We start from the raw sequence: 19,139 nt of genomic DNA, 5'->3' as shown, positions 1-19,139 counted from the left end.
GCCAAACCAGCCAGGGCTGTTCCTTCTATAGTATTCCTAGTATAATTGATAAACCTCTGTTGGTTATAATAAATATAGTTTATCTAATCAACAGAAGAGCACTGACTCAAACCCTGCTGCTATCTGATTTCTAGCTTTAAACTCATCTGGAACTCCTCTGGGGACCCCAATGGCATCAATATAGATATGATGATCAAAGGATCCACCAGGCGCCACTGACCTCTTTTTCCTAACAGGGGCAGTCTGGACCAGTTTTGGAAATGCTAGGGTAAATGGGGTAGCCAATTGAACAAGGGCACAGGTTCCACTCCACCTGTCAGGTAGGATTTTCAGAGACTCCTCTGCCCACAATACCACCAGACATCTGCTCTGGGGATTTGGAGGGGAATATAGTTGCCGGCCCCACTGTGAAGGTGGCTCACATATCTGGTATGAGTGCATGTTAGGAGTTCTTCCGCAGGGGTACCCGAGTTCGCTTCCCACCTAGAGAGGCAAGAAGAGTAATTCATGGGCCCCACTGAGTATGGAGGGAGGGACTGAGTCCCATTACTCCTTATAGAGGGAAGAGGAGAGACAAGCTTCTGCAAGTCTCGTTTCCCCGTGCATTCTCATCCCCGTAGAGAGCGAGCATACAGGCCGTTCCCGAGGGGTCAGAGTCCCAGCCTAGTGGAAACGGTACGACCTGAGCCTGGGGTCTCCCTGTGGTACATGCATAACAGTTGCTTTTATTCAGGGATTTAACGGTAAATTTGACCCATTCTACCCAAGCATTTGCGTCCCCGTACCCAGTCTCTATCTCTAAGGTTTGTCTGAGATTTAACACCTCAAAAATTTTTACCTTGGCTGGATTATTCTGGGACCTTTTGTGAGGTGTTTCTGAGGTCTGGCTGGGGGAAGTTAGATTTTCTAGGGAAGGAGTAGTAGTCACTAAGTGAAGACCTGGCCACCTTACTGGATCTATGCCAGAGATACATCAGGTCCTAGGCCATAAACTCTGTTAAAGTGAAGCCCACTGACCAACCCATATTTCACCAACCCAACCACTTAGTTCAGCCAAACTGTTGAGTCTCAGGAGGCAGCAATGCAGATGGGCTTCTTAAGTGAGGCTTGTATGTACAGACAATCACTCAGGTAATGAAATTATAGGCTTATGCCCTATGAAAACAGAAAGAACACACACATGTTAATTCACACAACACAATTCACAAACCAGTCTTTAAATTTGCAAGACTGTCTTATTGGGAAGACATCCAGTTGTGAGGCATTTGATATTCTTCTTGCCTGTAAATAAAGCATCGTTGATAATGTCACAGACCTGGTTTAACTTTTAAGTGAAAACAAACTTTATAGACAGCTGCACTGAGCATTGCGATTTTCCTTGAGTCTTCCTAAAAATGGTATTCCAGTAAATGGGGGTGGAGAATAGGAAGAGAAACACCAGTGGAAAAGTACCACACATCAGCCCATGTTGCACCAAAACCATTTATGAGTGTTGTATCATCCAGAAGATTCTGAGTGTATCTATATTCAGATGTTTATTTCAGGGCCATCTAACTGCTTCTTTTTGTATAGAAGAGGTAAAAAAAACATCTAGAGAGTATGCAGTGGTCATTTGACTTAAGCAACTTCCTGCCTTTTGACCTGTGTAATTCCTCAACAAATAATGACACTCAATAAATAGTGAAATCTGATGTAAAACCATTTTTTTAAAAGGTTAAAGTATGAAAATTGTTTTGAATATGCCTGGCAAGAAGAATAACCTGGACACAACATTGTGTTTATGTTGGAGTCAGTGTACACAGATACCACAAACACATCTCTAATAATTACTTATCCAGGAAGCAAGATTGACGTAGGTTAAGACAGAGACGATAGTTGTGAAACTCTTAAAGAGCCTTTATGGTATTTTAGGTTCACTAACAAATAACCTATTTAAGGTTTAATTTTCCAGACAGACTCGAAGGCTGGTTCTACTCAGAGGTAGGGAACAGTAATATTGTGCTTGAATCGGAATCAGCATGCTGAGAGCAGGAAAATGTGTGATCATTTGGTAATGAACAGTACTGTTATGCCGACATTAAAGAACTGCCATTCTTTCTGAATTCTGCTGGGGTTCAGAATGTTTTGTGGGGGAAAAAATGTGTGAATTGAGCACTGAGTGCTACCCTCTTCCTAACCATCCAACTTTAAGTTAACTTTTTATTCCACAAATGTTTACCACGTGTCTTTACATGTGCCATTATTGTTATAAATATCTCAAACATGTATTGTAGTCACCTACTTCATCAGTAAAATGAAAGGATTATCTTCCAGCTTCCATGATTTTTTTAAAGCAGCTCTATTGGGATATAATTTTTTTTAAAGATTTCATTTGTTTATTCTTAGAGGGGAAGGGAGAGAGAAGGGAGAAAACATTGAGTAGAGAGAAACATCAATAGGTTCTCTTGCATGCACCCCAACCGGGGACCGAACCAGCAACCCAAGCATGTGCCTTGACTGAAAATCAAACCAGCAGCCTTTAGCTTTGTTGAATGACACCCAACCAATTGAGCCACACTGGTCAGAGTTATTGGGAATTAATTTAAACACTATAAAATCCAACCTTTTTTGTTTGTTTTTATTGATTTTAGAGAAGAGGAAGGGAGAGAGAGAAAAACATTGATTTGTTGCTCTACCCATTCATGCATTCATTGGTTGCTTCTTGTACAATATGTACCCTGACCAGGGATGAACCTGCAATTTTGGTGTATCGGGACTGCTCTAACCAACTGACCTACTTGGCCAGGGCCCACCTGTTTTAAGTGTAGAATATTTCTATATCATCCTAGAAGGAAATCTTATGCCTATTTGTAGTCATTACCCATTCCCACCCCCAGTAACCATTAATGTGTTTTCTGTCTTTACAGATTTGCCTTTTCTGAATATTTTATATAAAAGAAGTCATATAATATGTGGTCTCTTGTGTCTGGCTTCTTAGCTTAATGTTTTGGAGATTCATCTGTGTTGTAGCATGTGCTTTATATTTCATTGTATGGATATACCACATTTTATTGGGTTGGCCAGAAAAAATCCATTTAGTTTTGTCCATAAAATAAAAGACACATTTTCCATTTTCAACAATAACTTTATTAATTTGGATATTTTGAGTATGTCGGCTATCTCCCACTATTGGCTTCTACTGGGTAGAGGCTGGGGGTGCTGCTAAACATCTTCCAATGCATAAGACAGCCCCACAGCAAAGAATTATTTGGCCAGAATGTCAATAGTACCAAGAAACTTTGCAAACCACTTTTGACATCTTCGATCAGTCCCAGCACCTTCTCCATACACTGCACAAATTTTTTCCTGTGTTTTAGTTGCGTTTTTACCTTTCTGGAAATAATAAGGCATAATTGCCGAAAATGTTGCTTATGTCCTTCCATCTTCAATATTAAAAAGGCATAAAAATTCACCAATTTTGATATGCTTTTTAAAAACTCATGCTGATATGACAGCTGTCACAATACAATCTAACAAAATTGTTTCAAGTGAAGTTCAAAACAATCATACAGAAAAACAATATCATATAGAAAAAAACTAAATGAACTACTTTATGCCCAACTCAATATTTCCCAGTTCCTCAGTTGATAGACATTTGGGTGGTTTCCACTTTTTGGCTATTATGAACAATTCTGTTGTGGACATTCTAAGAATCTATTGAACTATTTTAAGAAACTGCCAAACTGTTTTCCAGAGTGACTGCACTAGTTTACATTCCCATCAGCAATGTATAAGACTTCCAGGTTCTCCACATTTTTGACAACAGTTGCTAATGTCTATTTTTTATTTCAGCCATTCTAGAAGGTGTAAGGTGACATGTCATTGTGGTTTTGATTTGCATTTCCTTAATAACTAATGACATTAAGAATCTTCATGTACCTATAGTTGATTCATATGTATTCTTTGCTGATGTCTATTCAAATCTTTTGCCCATTTTTAAATTGTGTTTTTGTCTTATTAATGAGTTGTAAGAGTACTTTATATATAGTATTCTAGATACAAAACTCTTATAAATAATTGAAAATATTTTCACCCATTATGTGGCTTATCTTTTAGTTTTCTTTGAAATGCAACATTTTTTAATTTTGTAGGAGTCTACTTTATCATTCTTTTCTTTTTTCAAGTTCCTTTGACTGTGGATGGCCCAATTATGATTTTACCCTTCTTGAAGGACCTTTAGGAAACTGGGATATTGAATCTGTTAGCTTTGTGATGTTTTCCAATGGACCAAGCTTATTTTCAGTATTTGGATACAGGGGCAACAGAGTAAATGTTCTTTATGAAACATTTTCTGTTTGGGAAATTTATCTCTGACATAATTATTTTCCTTCACAGTAAATTGTCATTTGCTGTAGATACTATTGTTGTCCTGAGCAGACATTGACATTTTTTGTGAGGTTTTATTACTCGATGCTGATTTATGAAAAATTACCATTTTAATATAAAAATTATTTTATCTCATAATTGACCTATTTAGGCTTATGTATTATTGATTCCAGAAAACTACCATCGTAAATTATTTTTAAAGCATCTAAGATTAATTGCCAGATAATTTTTATGGTTAAGATGATTAAAGAAGACATTTGAGATACATTTTATCAGATACGAAAGAAAGGCATTTGTATCTGTGGCAGGAGCTTATGATGCCTGGCTGTAAAGGTTAGTTTCAGTTCTATGAGAAAGAATAAAATGAACTTCGCATTCCAGAACTTTTTTATTTTGTTTCATGAATACAGCAAAGTCAGTTCGACAAGTTCTTTTGTTTCAGATCAGGGTTTCTCAGCCTTCGCACTGTTGACATATTGGACTGGGTAATTCTTTGCTGTGTGGGCTCGCCTGTGCATTGTAGGATGTTCAGCAGTAGTCTTGGCCTCTGTCCACTACATACCAGTAGCATCTCCCCACTCATGACAGCCAAAAATGTCTCATGTTGAAATACGTCCCCTTGAAAGCAACATCACCTCCCCATAAAGAATCACTGCTTTAAAGTATATCTAGAACTAGATTTTAAATAAATAAGTAATAAATAGAATTCAAAGAAGCCCCTCCCCTTCAAATATGGGTAGAGATTGTCCATTAGCAAGTGCCACTGGGTTGATGAAGTGGTCTTTGCATGCAGCCTGAAAAAGTTAGAGGCTGACGGTCCCTCCGTATTCTCTCTCTCCTTGCCAGCTTTGTTTTTGTGTGCATTGTTTGTCTCTGACCACATTGTGAGCTCTTCTAAGGGCAAGTGGAGACCATGTATCTTCCCGCCTCTACTTGGGAGCTTTGGTGTCCAGTTCCAGATGGCTTTTGGGAGAAAGTAAATTTGAGGATAAGGGGGAGGACTGAGTTGGATTGCCTGTGCTTCAGCTTTTAAAATTTTTCCACTATGGCATAAAGAGCCCCAAAACATGTGGATATATGAATTTAGATGTGACCAGAGAGAAAGAATGTGTACGGGAAAGGTAATTAAGTGTTGTAAGCAAACCAGAATTGCTGTACTGTTGTAAAATAGTGGTATGGTGCTTTAACAACCCAGTTTTCTTCCTTCAGCAACTTAGTACTGCTCCAGCGATTGGTCTGTCCTATGGGCTGAAACAGATATTGCAATACGGCTGGCTCTTGAACAATGCGGACGTTAGGGACGCTGATGTATAATCCATGTATAACTTTTGACGCTCCCAAAACGTAATGACTGTACTTGCATTAGGAGGCTGCAGGATGATTACTCAGAGAATCAGAGATAATGAATTTCCTGACATTTGTCTGTCTACAGCCCCAACATTAACGTTGCACATTTAACCTTTAAATGCCACACAGTGGTATCATCTACTCCTAGTACTTGGGGAATCATCTGTTAGTTCATAACTGCTACCAAGTATTTGCCAGAGCAGCACCCACCTTATATGATATACTCATGGAATTGTGGCTATGGAATTGTAACCGGTTGCAACATGTGGAACCATTATGGTTTTTAGAAGTCTCTTTGCCTATTTATTGCCAGTTAATGAAAACTCTTGACTTTCATATTTTTTTCCCAAATCACATTTTGCTCAATTCTTTGCTTTCTCAATGGCTACTTTCTCCTTCAACTGACGTCAGATTCTGCTGCCTCCTATAATTTTCCTAATTGCTTTCTCTTCTGTCTCAGTTTATGCCTTAACAATGGAAAAGAAAAATATGAGAAGGTGTATTTTGGGAAGGGAGGGGCCAGAGCAGCTTAAAGGTGGTGGTTATTTCCTAATTGTAATGTTTCCTACCAGCTCTCATCAGTGTGCCCGTAACCTTCCCTCCCATCAGTAGTGTTGTCGCTGAGCTGGGGAGAAGGAAGCGAACGGTACTGGGGGCCCGCTGTGTGCCTGTGCCCTCTTCCTTATGCGGTGTTCCACTTACTCTTCAAGAAGCATTTGAGAGGTGTTTCTTCCCCCTGTGCCGGTGAGGAAATGAGACACCTGTGAGGTTTAATTTGTCTTCCTCACAGAGGGCCAGCTGTCTGTTTTATGACCTGGCCTTTTCTGGTCTGGTTAGTATTGTCATGACGAAGAGCAGGGAGAGGAACCCTGGGTGCCAGAAGAGTGAATACCGTGAAAGACACTCGTATCTGGGATTGAGGTTGTGAAACCTGGCTGTAAAAGCAGTTTCAGTTCTGTGACAAAGAATAAAATCGACTGCATTCTCAGAAGAGCGCCGATTTCTGGAAGGGTCGTCTTAATTTGAGGTGGCATCTTTCACTTCCCTCAGGGCACAGAAAATAAGATCTAACCACTGGGCAACTTCTCTTCACAAGGAATGCCATGATTAGTTAAGTGTGCATTAATTCTACTGCTATTAAAATGTCCTTAATTTTACTACTGAAGGAGATATGGATAATCCAAAACAGAATCAATGTACTTAGTTTGGAATGTGCTTATTTTGTCTTCTGGCTGAATGGATAGGGGAGAGGGTAGGCAGGGAGATATATATATGCAGGGCAAAAGTAGGTTTACAGTTATGAGTATGTGAAACAGTTTATTTTTGTATTAGCATTTATTAATTATTGTTTCCATATGAACAACTGTAAACCTACTTTAGCCGCACCTTGTATATACGTGTGTGAGAGAGAAGGGGGGAAAGTGGGTATTTGTGGTGACTTGGAAATTCACCTTGGAACTTCAGTTGGCTTCCTAATTCCTCCTAAAGAGAATATTGCCTCATTGATTCTGAACTATAGAAAACTAGCTGCCTCCTTTCTTACCGAATGCACACTTTCTCTGAGGGAAGGAATGTTAGAATAGATGGGGAGTAGTGCAGGGCGGGGCAGGAGGAGGAGGGAGTTGTTGGATTACTGAACTGCAATGCTTCCTTGGCCCACAGCTTTCTTCAGCTCTCTTGACTCTTTCTTTTCATGTGGAACTGCAGGGGAAAGAAGTTCACCAAGGGAGTGAGAAAGCAAATAGGAGTTGCTGGAGAATTTGTGGCCATGTAAAACAGTTTCTCAAATGGGGAAAGAAATGTATACTTGCATATAAAACTGGTGGAAAAGGTTTATCCTTACTACTGGATCTCAGTTGACACTTAACTTCTCACCTGAGAACACTACAAATTAACTATTTTAAGCTGTGAAACCAAGTTTGTAGTAACAGGCCCAGCAATTAATTACCTAGTGTTTATTCGTCTCTTAGAAAATGATGTATTACAGCTCCACCAGGTGGCTGTCAACAGTGTGAATGAGAAAGGCTAACATCTACCAGGAGGAGGGAGAAGCTGCTCCTGATTTTATTCGTGCATCATTTCACTACATCAGCCTCAGTTTAGTGGAGGGCAAAATAGGGAGAGCCATTCATCGAAGGTTTTTCTTGGAAGTCTGTCTGGCACCTCTCCTGACCCCCCACCCTATACATATAAGATCACAGTGACTCACTTTTGACATAGAAATACCCAAAACCCATAGACAGTTTTCTAATCGGTAATTGTGCTGCAGGCTCATGTATTCTAGTGCCCTCGTCCTATTATTTTTGGTTTTCATAAAAGGGCAATAGGTTGGTTGTAGCTTGTGACCCTTAGACACTTGAGTGTGATGTAGCTCGGATGCTAACTCTCATGACATGTAATGAATGCATCACTGTGGTAGGAAAGGAAGCTGGTGACCTGAATTCCATTTTAGGCTCTGCTCCCATTAGGCAGGTGACTTTTTTTGGCTCAGTTTTCTTATCTGTGAAATAAGTGAATTGTACTGGCTGATCTCCAGAAACTCTTAGCCATGTGCACAAGTGTTTTAGTGATTTTTGTTTTAATTTGGAAAAGAGTAAACTTGTTAAACATTTGGAATCAAATACAAAAGATGAGGGAGAAAGCTATATTTGGTATAGACATTTACATATTTTAAATTAAACTCTACATTATGATATTGATGATAAGAACTAGAATGAAACAGTTTTTACTCTTCTCTCTTTAGTTCTAATACGGCACAGATGTGATAATAAAGTCCATATGCAGCCTTGCTGAAAGTATCTGATTAGACACAAAATGTTAAAAATAAGTAAATTGAGCCATCAAATTGTTTTAGGCAGCACAAGTAATTAAAAAAAAATCCAGCTACTAAAACATTGAATGGTGAGATTCATTTTTCCAGTTTATTGGTTCTATTCTCATCTAGGTTTAGAGAAAAGAGAAATAGCTTCTTTCTAGGTGTTAAGTAAATATCTTTATCATCTGAAAATCAAAGACAGTATGTGATTGAAATCTTAAGAGGTCTGAGTAACACTCATTGGTTTGTTCTCGTATCCGTTAATAAAATGAACCGTCCCTAATGGATCCAGACATTCTAAACTGCAGTTAGTAAGTATGACATTTTAACTGATTTTATTTTTTCATGTTAGTTGAAGACACTGTCTTGAAAAAAGCGTAACCAAAATTTTATTCCATATTTTAACAATATAACCCGTGTAGGAAATACCAATTGACAGATTGTGGTGATGGGAGAAACGCTAGTCCCGATGCTCCTTGTACTTTCCCCATTAACAACAAATGAATTCATTATTTTACTCTTTCTGCTTCTCCCTTAAAAATAATTTTTTTTGTTAAAAAAATTACCTATAAATTAAGACTGATCTGTATGTTGGCTCTGCCTACTCTTTCAAAACAATTAGTTTATACATTTTTTGCTACTCTCTTTGGTTTAGTTTACCTTCTTCCATGTGCCTTTATTGGCCTGTTGCTGTGCCACCTGCTTGGAGTTCGGAGTATTAGCTTTGCGTGCAACATAGACTTTGATCTTGTTTTGTTTTGTTTTTCCTATGAGACATTTAGATGAAAATTGAATCCTTGATTTGAATAACTTATGTGTTCTTTCTGCTTATTTTCTACCTGAACTTGTCATAAGTCTCCATGAGGGACATTGCAGCTGGTTGCTATGGAATTGATTGATAATTGATAAAGATTATGATTTTACATAGAAATTAACTGGAAAGAACTGCTGGTTTCTTAAAGACAGGGTAAAATCAGATTTTCAAATATTAACCCAGACATTCTGTTAATTTAAAAGTAACAACTCTGGTTTTGTTGAAAAATTTTAGAAAGTTAGTTTCAAAGTGTGCCTTATGTCAAAGGTATTGGGTTGGCCGAAAAGTTTGTATGTTTTTTTCTGTAAAATAAAAGACATATTTTTCATTTTCACCAGTAACTTTATTGATTTGGATATTTTGAGTACGTTGGCTATCTTCCACATGATAGAACATTGATTGTTCTCAGTTAATGTCTCAATTTGATCACTATCAAGTTTAACTGGTCTACCCAACCATGAAACATCGTCCCATGAGAAATCTCCAGCAGGAAACTTCACAGACCACTTTTGACAGAGAACCTCCATACACTGAACAAATGTTTTTTGCATTTTAATTGTGTTTTTACCTTTCTTGAAATAATAAAGCATAATATGCTGAAAATGTTGCATATTTTCTTCCATATTAATATTTAAATGACTACACAAACATTCACCAATTTTGATTTTTTTTAATGCATCTGATATGACAGCTGTCACAATACAGTCTAACAATATTGTTTCTAATGACGTTAAAGACAACTAAATGCTACTAGAGCCATCATATGGAAAAAACCAAATGAACTTTTTGGCCAACCTAATAAACTCTTATTTTCAGTTCCTGCTAATAACCACATGATGAAAGGTTACCAATGGAAAAAATGCACATACACACCTTATATATTATTATACATTATTCCTAGCAGTCTTTTGGACTAAATAATTTTCCATATCTTTTTGTTGAGCAAAAACTGTGGCAGTGTTTCAGATACATACCCTTAGCTCTGGAATTTAAAAATTAATTTTTAGTTTTCAGTGTCTTTCCGTGAGTTTGAAAAAATACCTTACATGTTCATCAATATTGTGCATTGAAAAGGTCTTTGTAGCCATTTTACTGTACATTTTTATAATAATCCAATTAGAGGCATGTTATTTTACTTCGCTTAGTTCATTTTCCACATCTGTAGATATGAACATGAGAGATGAGAGTGTAGGTTAAAACAATTTCTAATGTCTCTTGCAGTTCTAAATATTTTATGACATATGGAAGCAAAATGCTCTGATGATTCCATGACCACATCTATTTTTGGCTATTAATGGAAGAATTTCATTAGTTATACCCATGCTGCGCATGGGTTTCTGAAAGATTTAGTTATATTCTACATCATTTTATTTGCTTGGCTATTAAACATTTAAATTTTGCCAGACGTATCTTTGTCAAATAAGAATTTGATTTGGCTTTCAAAGAATCTGAACAGGGCTGAATATAAATGGAATTGGGGTCACTTATCAGAATTCATTCTTTTATTTTATTAATTAATGTGTAAGCATTTGACCCAAGGAATATGTGAAACTCTTTATTTTAATGGGTTAACAGTAATGCTATTTTTCTTTTAGTTTGCAATAAATATGACATAGTTACAGATTTTTTAGGATTCTTATTATCTTCCACCTCTCATGAAGTTCATAAGCAATAATATAAATACAGCTGTCTTTCTCTTTTACTTGTTCTTTTCTGGGTGTTCGGTGAGATGACTGTTTTGTTGTGTACCTAACCTAGTCACAGTAGTGTTTCTCTTGTTAAAGAAAAAAGCCAATGAGTTAAATTATGTCACCATTACTTTTGTAATCAAATGATCAGAGAAGAAAATACCCTAATAATTGTGAGGCCCTTTAAAATCCTTACGTGGAGGGAAGCAGCTTAAGTACCACATTATTCTGGTATCTTATTGAGAAAATTGACTAATGTACACTGGTTTTGTACTTCCCATGGTAATGTTGTGTCATTTATTTAGATATCCTTGGAACAGAAGATCTTGTTGTGGAAGCAACTGCCAGTGATGCCGTGAGATTTTATCCTTGGACCATTGATAATAAGTACTATTCAGCGGACATCAATCTGTGTGTTGTGCCAAACAAGTTTCTGGTCACTGCAGAGATTGCAGAGTCTGTCCAAGCATTTGTGGTTTACTTTGACAGCACACAAGTAAGATTTTGTTTTTCACGGAGTCTTGAATATGAAATTATCTTGTGCTTGCTTTTTATTCTCCCTTTTTTGTGTGTGAGAGAGTTCTCTTAATGTCTGTTTTTATGCTTTTGTTTGTCTGTTTTGTTTTTCCTTCCTCTAGAAATCTGGTCTTGATAGTGTCTCCTCATGGCTTCCACTGGCAGAAGCATGGTTACCTGAGGTGATGATCTTGGTGTGCGATAGAGTGTCTGAGAATGGTAAGGTACTTTGATGGGATAGTAGTTTGTACATGCATTTGCCATTCCTTGGTAAACACAGTACATTTGTTAGCTTAACTTAGCATAGCATATCTTATGTGACTTCATTACTTTACAAAAATATTTTCAGCTATTTCTCTTTAGAATCTTGCAACATTTACTTTTTTCTTCCTTTTTTAAAAATAATGTACACTTCGCGTTTGAGAGATCATTTTCTTTATATTACTTTATTTTGTGTTCCTATAGAATAACATTGACATTAGTGGAAACACGTTTGTGGATAGTATTGTAGCAATATTCATATTTTTACTTATCAAGATTCTTTTTTTTTTGCATATTATTTTAGGTGTAAGCCGACAAAAAGCTCAAGAATGGTGTATAAAACATGGCTTTGAACTGGTAGAACTTAGTCCAGAAGAGCTGCCTGAGGAAGATGGTAAGTGTTTATGTTGAGAGAAAACATGGCATTTGGATTGAAATATGAGATTATTTAATTCATGGACGAAAAGTCACAGTAAACTTCAAAAACATTCTTTTCCCCCCAGCTGCTTGAAAAGACTTGTGCAAAATTCAAAGAATTTTACCATTAATTGAATAATTCGTTTTGGGGGGTTCACTGCCCATTTTAGGACTTTTGAAGTATTTGTTTTTCTTATGCATGAAGGTAGAAGATTTCAATCTTAAATCTTAGTCATTTCCCTACTCTCTTATACTTTCTCCACATTCAAAAAAGGAGAATTTGATCTATATTCATAAGTAGTTTAATCTTATATTTCTTATTTTAAATTCCTAGTAACCTAAGGCTGAATTTCCAGGAACCATAGGTGTATGTCAGTCCTATTTGTATGTCTTTGGACATTTGAAACCAAAAATAGACTGAGAATGGCCTCTTGGAGGAGCTTTGCACTTAACTGACTTCTACTACCACCTGGACCGCCTTCTGTTTGTTCCCTGTCTTCATTTCCCTCCCACATTTCTCTTCTCATCTTCACTCCTTCCAAGTACACCTGTGCTAGCTTCTATGGGAGCTACCGAGATAAGATGGATTTTGACCCATCGAAACATAATCTGGTTCAAGAGATAAAACATGTATACAAATAATTGAATTACCAAGTGGGATATAGTATTATTAAAAAAATATTGGTACTATGATATTTCAGAGACACAAGAGGTTATGAACTCTCACAACTGATCCATGGGGAAGAAATGGACAGCGTACTAGAATTGTGTTTAGAGGACTGGCGGGGAGCCAGCATTGAGAAGATGCCAGTTGTTCCAAAAGGCATTCTAGGCAGGGGCAACCAAGACAAATTAAATACATGGGTAGGATGTAAGTAATCCTTACATGGAACATTTTTTAAAAGAATTAAGAAGTGCCTTTATATATTTTGGCTTGTTTAGAATTTTTTTTCAAAATGTCGTCTTTGGGAATAAAACCTTTCTAGAGAAGAAGAGGACAAAAATGAAACAAAAAGGCTGATTTTTCTCCCTGTACACTTTTAAGAATATTGAAAATTAACAAGTGTGATGTCTTATCCCATGTTTTTCTAGGTTCCCTAAAACTGTGTATGTGAGCATGTGTGTCATCACTTATTTTTGGCACTAGAATTTTCTTCCTGTTGTCCTTGAGAGTCAATATTTGAGTTATTTACTTAAACCTGTTTTCATTTTGGAATTTCTGCTCCTTTATACCACTACACTTCTTGCTCCTTGTCGGAACAGTGTTCTTATATTAATTCAGCTTAATCTTAAAATAGACTTTTGACATATTCTCTTTAGGCAATGTAACCAAAACCTTCCTAGAATTTTTCAATGGAAACAGTTTTTGAGCTATATGCCCTCATCTTTTATTTGCATGTATTATTTGAACATCAATATGAGATTTTATGCTTGTTTGTATTAAACTTCATCTTGTTGGCTCTTCAGACCCTGTTTTTGGTTCCTTGTTATATCATCTATAAAGTATTAGTTATTCTTTCAAGGGCTGAATCATTCATAGTTAAGATGAACATGGCCTTTATTTCTTCATTTAAACATTGATGGTGATAAACTAATTTTTGTAGAATATTTTTGGTTTAATCCTCACCATATTTCTGTTAAGTTGGTAGGTTGGTATTTTTTAAATGACTCACGAATCTCAGTTACTGAGTGCCTGCTGTTGTTCAGGCACTGTTTTAGGCAGTGGGAATAATGAACTCAGTAGACATGATTCTTGCCTTCAAGGAGTATCCAGTCTAGAGAAGGTTACACTAGTAAATCATCAGTTCCACTGCATTTTTCTTCTAGGAGATGAGGGCATGACGTGGTGTCTTCCCCGCTTTTCTTTAAGAATAGCGTAAATGATATTTGCCCTTGGTCAAATAGCTAATAAGTTGCAGGGCCCAGGGTTCAAATTCATTGCTAATGGCCAGGCCAGGTCACTAGAGACAGGTTCTGTGTGGACTGTGCTCTGTAAACGCTTGGGAGACTTTCTTCTTTCAACCATATGTAGTGTTGTAATATTCATTATCTGAGGGATTGTCATTTCCTTTATACACATTCATACCTACAATGTAGCTAAGAATACCACCTTATTACTGGTATGCTAACTGGGATTAGCCCCAGAAACAGAATAGATAATACCAATACTACACTAACTAAACTAAGCTGGTTATTTTTTTTAAAGATTTTATTTATTTTTAGAGAGAAGGGAAGGGAGGAAGAAAGAGAGGGTGAGAATTGTGTGGTTGCCTCTTGTGCGCCCCTGCTCACAACCCTGGCATGTACCCTGACTGGGAATCAAACCAGCGACACTTTGGTTCACAGGCTGGCACTCAGTCCACTGAGCCACACCAGCCAGGGCTTGTTGGGTATTTTTAATGACAGTTTGCCTGTTTCTTACACTCTAGTTATAGTAATGTCACATCTCTTAAACTGTCTTTCTCTGATCAAGTTGTTCTCTAGGTATCTGTTATAAGCAATAATTCTTTTATGTTTCCCAGGAGAAGAAGGGGCATTTGCAGGATTTTTTAAGCATACTGAGAGGACCATTCCTGCATTTAGCAAAATCATTCTCTATAAATAACCAAGCACTCTCCCAGGACTGTGTAAATTTAATTTTCATTAAACTAACATTTTCAGGAGAATGCAAATAGGTGCCACTGGTGTGGCAATGGAGATGAAGGTATTATATAAGCCTTTTAATATTGTGTGTTTTCTCATTGTTTTAGTTTCTAGAATATTCCTATTGGGAACTCTGAGCTCTTATATTTGCTCTGTTTTTTTTTTTTCTTCTCATTATGTAAGTTATAATCTGAAGTAACAACTAAATAAGCAAAATAAGTAAGCCACAATTATTTAAAAATGTGGCCTGGGATACACACACACACATATGTATATATGCAGAAGTGCATGTATAAATATATATATTTTACCTCCCTGATTAGATGACTTCCCAGAATCTACAGGAGTGAAGCGAATTGTTCAAGCCCTGAATGCCAACGTCTGGTCCAATGTAGTGATGAAGAATGGTAAGTAACTTGGGACTAAATGTGCTGAGGAGTTTTCCTCCTGTTTCTTGTAAGTTTAAAATTATTTGGATATATGTGGAACCATATGATTATACGAAATCTGTAGATTTGTTCAATTTTAATTCCCCAGTTGAAGGAAAAACCAAAAGTAATACTTCTAAGAATTTTAAATTATATTTAATAGTTAATTCAATAAGAATTTAGAGTTTGCCTATAATTGCCTAGCATTGTCTTTGGCTTTGAGAAGTATCCCCAATATTATAAAACATGAACCCTCTCCTTTAGGAGCTCGTAGTCACCTGTGCAAAGCATGTGCTTTTTAAATTCCAAATCATGCCAGGCAATTCAAGATGAGTACAGAATGACTGATGCAAGCAGCAGTGCTTGTAGGTCAGAGAAGTGACCTTAGCTGCGGGCTTGCATATACATAGAGAGCTTCAAACAGAAAGTGGATCTTGGCAGTAGTCTTCATGGGCTGGTCAAGATTTGGGTTGGCGAAGAGGGAAAGTGATAAGCAAGGCAGGAAGCATTGCATCAATAATAATGGCTGCATATTCTAGGTTCACCAGTAGAATTTTGCCTGGCAGTTGGAGCTAGTTTAGAAGAAAGTGGCCCAAATGCGAGGCAGGAGAACCTGGGCTTTGTACTGTAGGAATTGGTGAGTCACTAGAGATTTTTTAACAAGAGAGTGATGCAAAGAAGTTGGCATCTTTGAAAGGTTAATATCATGGTTATGTGCAGGTGTTTGGCAGTTGCAGCAAGTGGAGGTAAGAGTCTGAAGTCAGGGAGACTAGGAAGCTGTTACAGCAGCTCACAAGTGAGGTGTGAGGGCCTGGGCTGATATGGTGGCTGTGGTCACGGGGTGGAAAGCTAGAACTGGAATGCAATCTGAAGTAGGTAGGCTAGTTAGTGCACATGGGCCTCTTACTGTCTGGATTGGTTTTCTGGGGCTGCAGTAACAAAGTACCAAACAGGATGGCTTAGAACAACAAGTATTTATTGTGTCATCATTCTAGAAGCCAGAATTCTAAAATTAAGGTGTCAGCAGGGCCATGCTCCCTCTGAAGGTGACAGGGAAGGATCTGTTCTAGGTCTCTCTCCTAGCTCCTGGTAGTCATTTGGCTTGGGGCAGCATAACTCCAGTCTTCATGTGGCATTCTTCCTGTGTGCCTGTCTGTGTCCAAATTTCTTCATTTTGTGAGGACAATAGTCGTGTTGAATTAAGGACCCACCCAGCTCCAGTATGGCCTCATCTTAACTCAGTACATCTGCAATGACCCTATTTCCAAATAAGATCACTTTCCAAAGTGCTGGGGGTTAGAACTGCAATGTATGAACTTTGCGGGGATACAATTCAGCCTGTAACATAGTCCTTTAGGAACTGCTGCCAGGGTCCTGTTTTTCTCTCTTGTAGCACTTGGCTCCTCACCAAGTATGCTGTGCGAGGTGAGACACGTATACAGGGAGGAACAGAAAAACCATATTTATAGTGAGCTTACCCCACCTTCACTGAGATGAAGGGTTGAGTGGCAGATCATTTTTATAGAAGTAAAATATTCCATCTCAATTTTTGATCAACACGTGAGTGTTAGGTGAGACTGGGGCCCTTTAGCTTATCTAACCCATGTTGTCATTGGAGAAGCTCCTTCTGGCAAAGCAAGGTACTCCCTCCTCCCCTTTTCCTCCCCCTCTCTTTCCTACTTTATTCTTTCTAGGGGGGATCTAATGTGTCTGTTGTATTGAATTGCAAAGATATGATATGATTTTTATTGCAGCAGCATTGAACGTAGGGCCCTGCTAGCTCTAGAAAAAATATGGAGATTTTAGCCACTGTTGTCTTCTCCCTGTTAAAAAACAAACAAACTCAAATGGAGTCTTGGTCCTATTCATTCATTCAGCAAATCCTTGTTAAGGATTACTCATACTGAGGCATTGCTGTAGACTATATCTTTACTATAAAAATACATTTAAGGTATGGTACATAAACTAGATCAATTTGGAATAATATTCTATTCAGTGGTGCTTATATTTATGAGAAATATTTTCAGAAAAATTTACTTGTTTCAATTACATTTTGAAACATCTTCCCTCTCCCCAAGTTCATATATTAAAGAAGTACTTGCCTTGTAATTTACACATGTGTATACATGTAGAAGCTGTATTGAACACACTTTATTACTTTGGAGTTACGGTCAAAGGTATTTTCTGGGGAAAATAAAAAGAGCCATTCTGCTTAGACACTAAACAATATTCTTAAGAGACCTACAGAACTTTGAGGCACACTGTGGCTTTTTCATGGTTCTTTCCCCGGAAGTGTCTTTACTTTCTTTCTTTCTTGACAGTATTGGTACATTGGCTTTCTGTTAACCAAACACCAGCATATTGCCATTAGCTTAATTCCGTGTTTAAGAAGATCCTAGCCAATGTGATATGAAGGAAACTTAACTATCTTCATCTAGGAAGAGTCCTAAATAAGAATGTACAGTGATATTTGGATACAGCGTAGGTGCTAGAGAGCGTGGAAGACATCCTTGTCTAGCCCCACATCTTAGAGTAGAGATAGCTCTGTGTGAATGTGTGATGGGTCATTTTACTCTTCCAGGGCAGCCTGTGCTCTGGTCAGACCCTTGCTTTTCTGACAGTCTGTCTGAGGGGCTGGTGACCTGTGCCTTTCTCTTGGCAGGCTTTTCTTGAATGTGTCTGCCAGCAGGTGCTCAGACTGGTTTATTTGTTTTGAGGGGCTCCATCTTCTTTACTTCTTTTTCTCTTTCATTTTCCCTCCTTTTCTTTCTCTCCTTTTATTTTTCTCTTACTTTTTAAAATTGTGGTTAAATATACATAGCATAAAATTTATGATTTTAACCATTTTTAAGTGTATGTTCAGAGGCATTAAATACATGAACATTTTTGTGCAAATGTCACCACTTAAAGCTTTTTAAATCAAAAATTTTTTTAAATCAAGAAGTTGGTTGACAAAGTAAAGAAAGATATTAGAGGTATTTTTTTTTTAATGGAAAGTTTAACCAATTATTTAATGAAGGAATACATTTTTACACAAGCTATTTGAGGATAAGAGAGGTGACATACATAATTCATCCTAAGGCTAGCTTAACATGGTTCATACCCGCAAAAATGGTACCAGTAGAGAAAATTAAGAGGCCATCTCATTCATAAACATAGATGCCATGATTTTAATAAAAAATATTAGCAACCCTAACCCAGAAATATATAAAAAGAATATATCTTGACCTAGTTGGGTTGTTCCAAGTTCACAACATTCTTAATATAAGAAAAATTTATTTAAATCACCACATGAATAGGTTACAGGGGAAAAATCATATGAATATGATAATCAAAGAAAAAAAAGCATTTAAAAATTTCAAACTTTTTTCTCAGGGTTGGGAGCAGGGAGATAAAGAACCTGAACAAGTCATAAATGGACTCCTGTGGCAGAAATCGATACTATGTCATGCAGTAAATACCATACTGAATGTGAAACAGGGAAATGTAGACAATGATACCACCTCTCACTTTGAGGACGCTAATGACCAGTTTTACTGTTGTTTTTGTTAGAAAAATTACTGTAATCACAATTAATTCTTGGGATTATTACACTGCAAATTATATAATCCAAGTAATGATTTGGGCCTATGTATTATCTATTTAGTCTTTATCAGACAGTAATGGAACACTGAGTTTATGCCATACTGGTCTTTAATTTTGTACTGATCCAGGAAAATATTAGTTTGAAACTTTTAAAAATCCATTTTAAATGTGCTTAGTTAAAAAAAAGAAATCCAATTCTACTTAGTAAGAACTATGAAAATTTAGCTTTATGGCAAATAGCCCTGAAAATGCACAACACT

At 37.2% G+C, this 19,139-nt stretch overlaps 1 protein-coding gene across 5 annotated transcripts in view; it reads left to right on the top strand.

Moving 5' to 3' along the window:
* Positions 1 to 19,139, top strand: part of AAGAB (alpha and gamma adaptin binding protein) — a 49,164-nt gene that overhangs the window by 7,376 nt on the left and 22,649 nt on the right. For all 5 annotated transcript variants that reach the window (XM_090270826.1, XM_090270823.1, XM_090270825.1 and 2 more), the window contains exons 2-5: positions 11,335 to 11,525; positions 11,668 to 11,764; positions 12,111 to 12,200; positions 15,190 to 15,273. In XM_090270826.1, the coding sequence (XP_090126952.1) occupies positions 11,335 to 11,525; positions 11,668 to 11,764; positions 12,111 to 12,200; positions 15,190 to 15,273 (462 nt within the window). The remainder of the gene's footprint in view (positions 1 to 11,334; positions 11,526 to 11,667; positions 11,765 to 12,110; positions 12,201 to 15,189; positions 15,274 to 19,139) is intronic.

Source organism: Furipterus horrens, unplaced genomic scaffold (genome assembly GCF_987537825.1).
Source record: "Furipterus horrens unplaced genomic scaffold, mFurHor1.1.pri manual_scaffold_3, whole genome shotgun sequence".
Taxonomy (NCBI): Eukaryota; Metazoa; Chordata; class Mammalia; order Chiroptera; family Furipteridae; genus Furipterus; species Furipterus horrens.
This window is presented reverse-complemented; position numbering and strand designations above follow the sequence as displayed.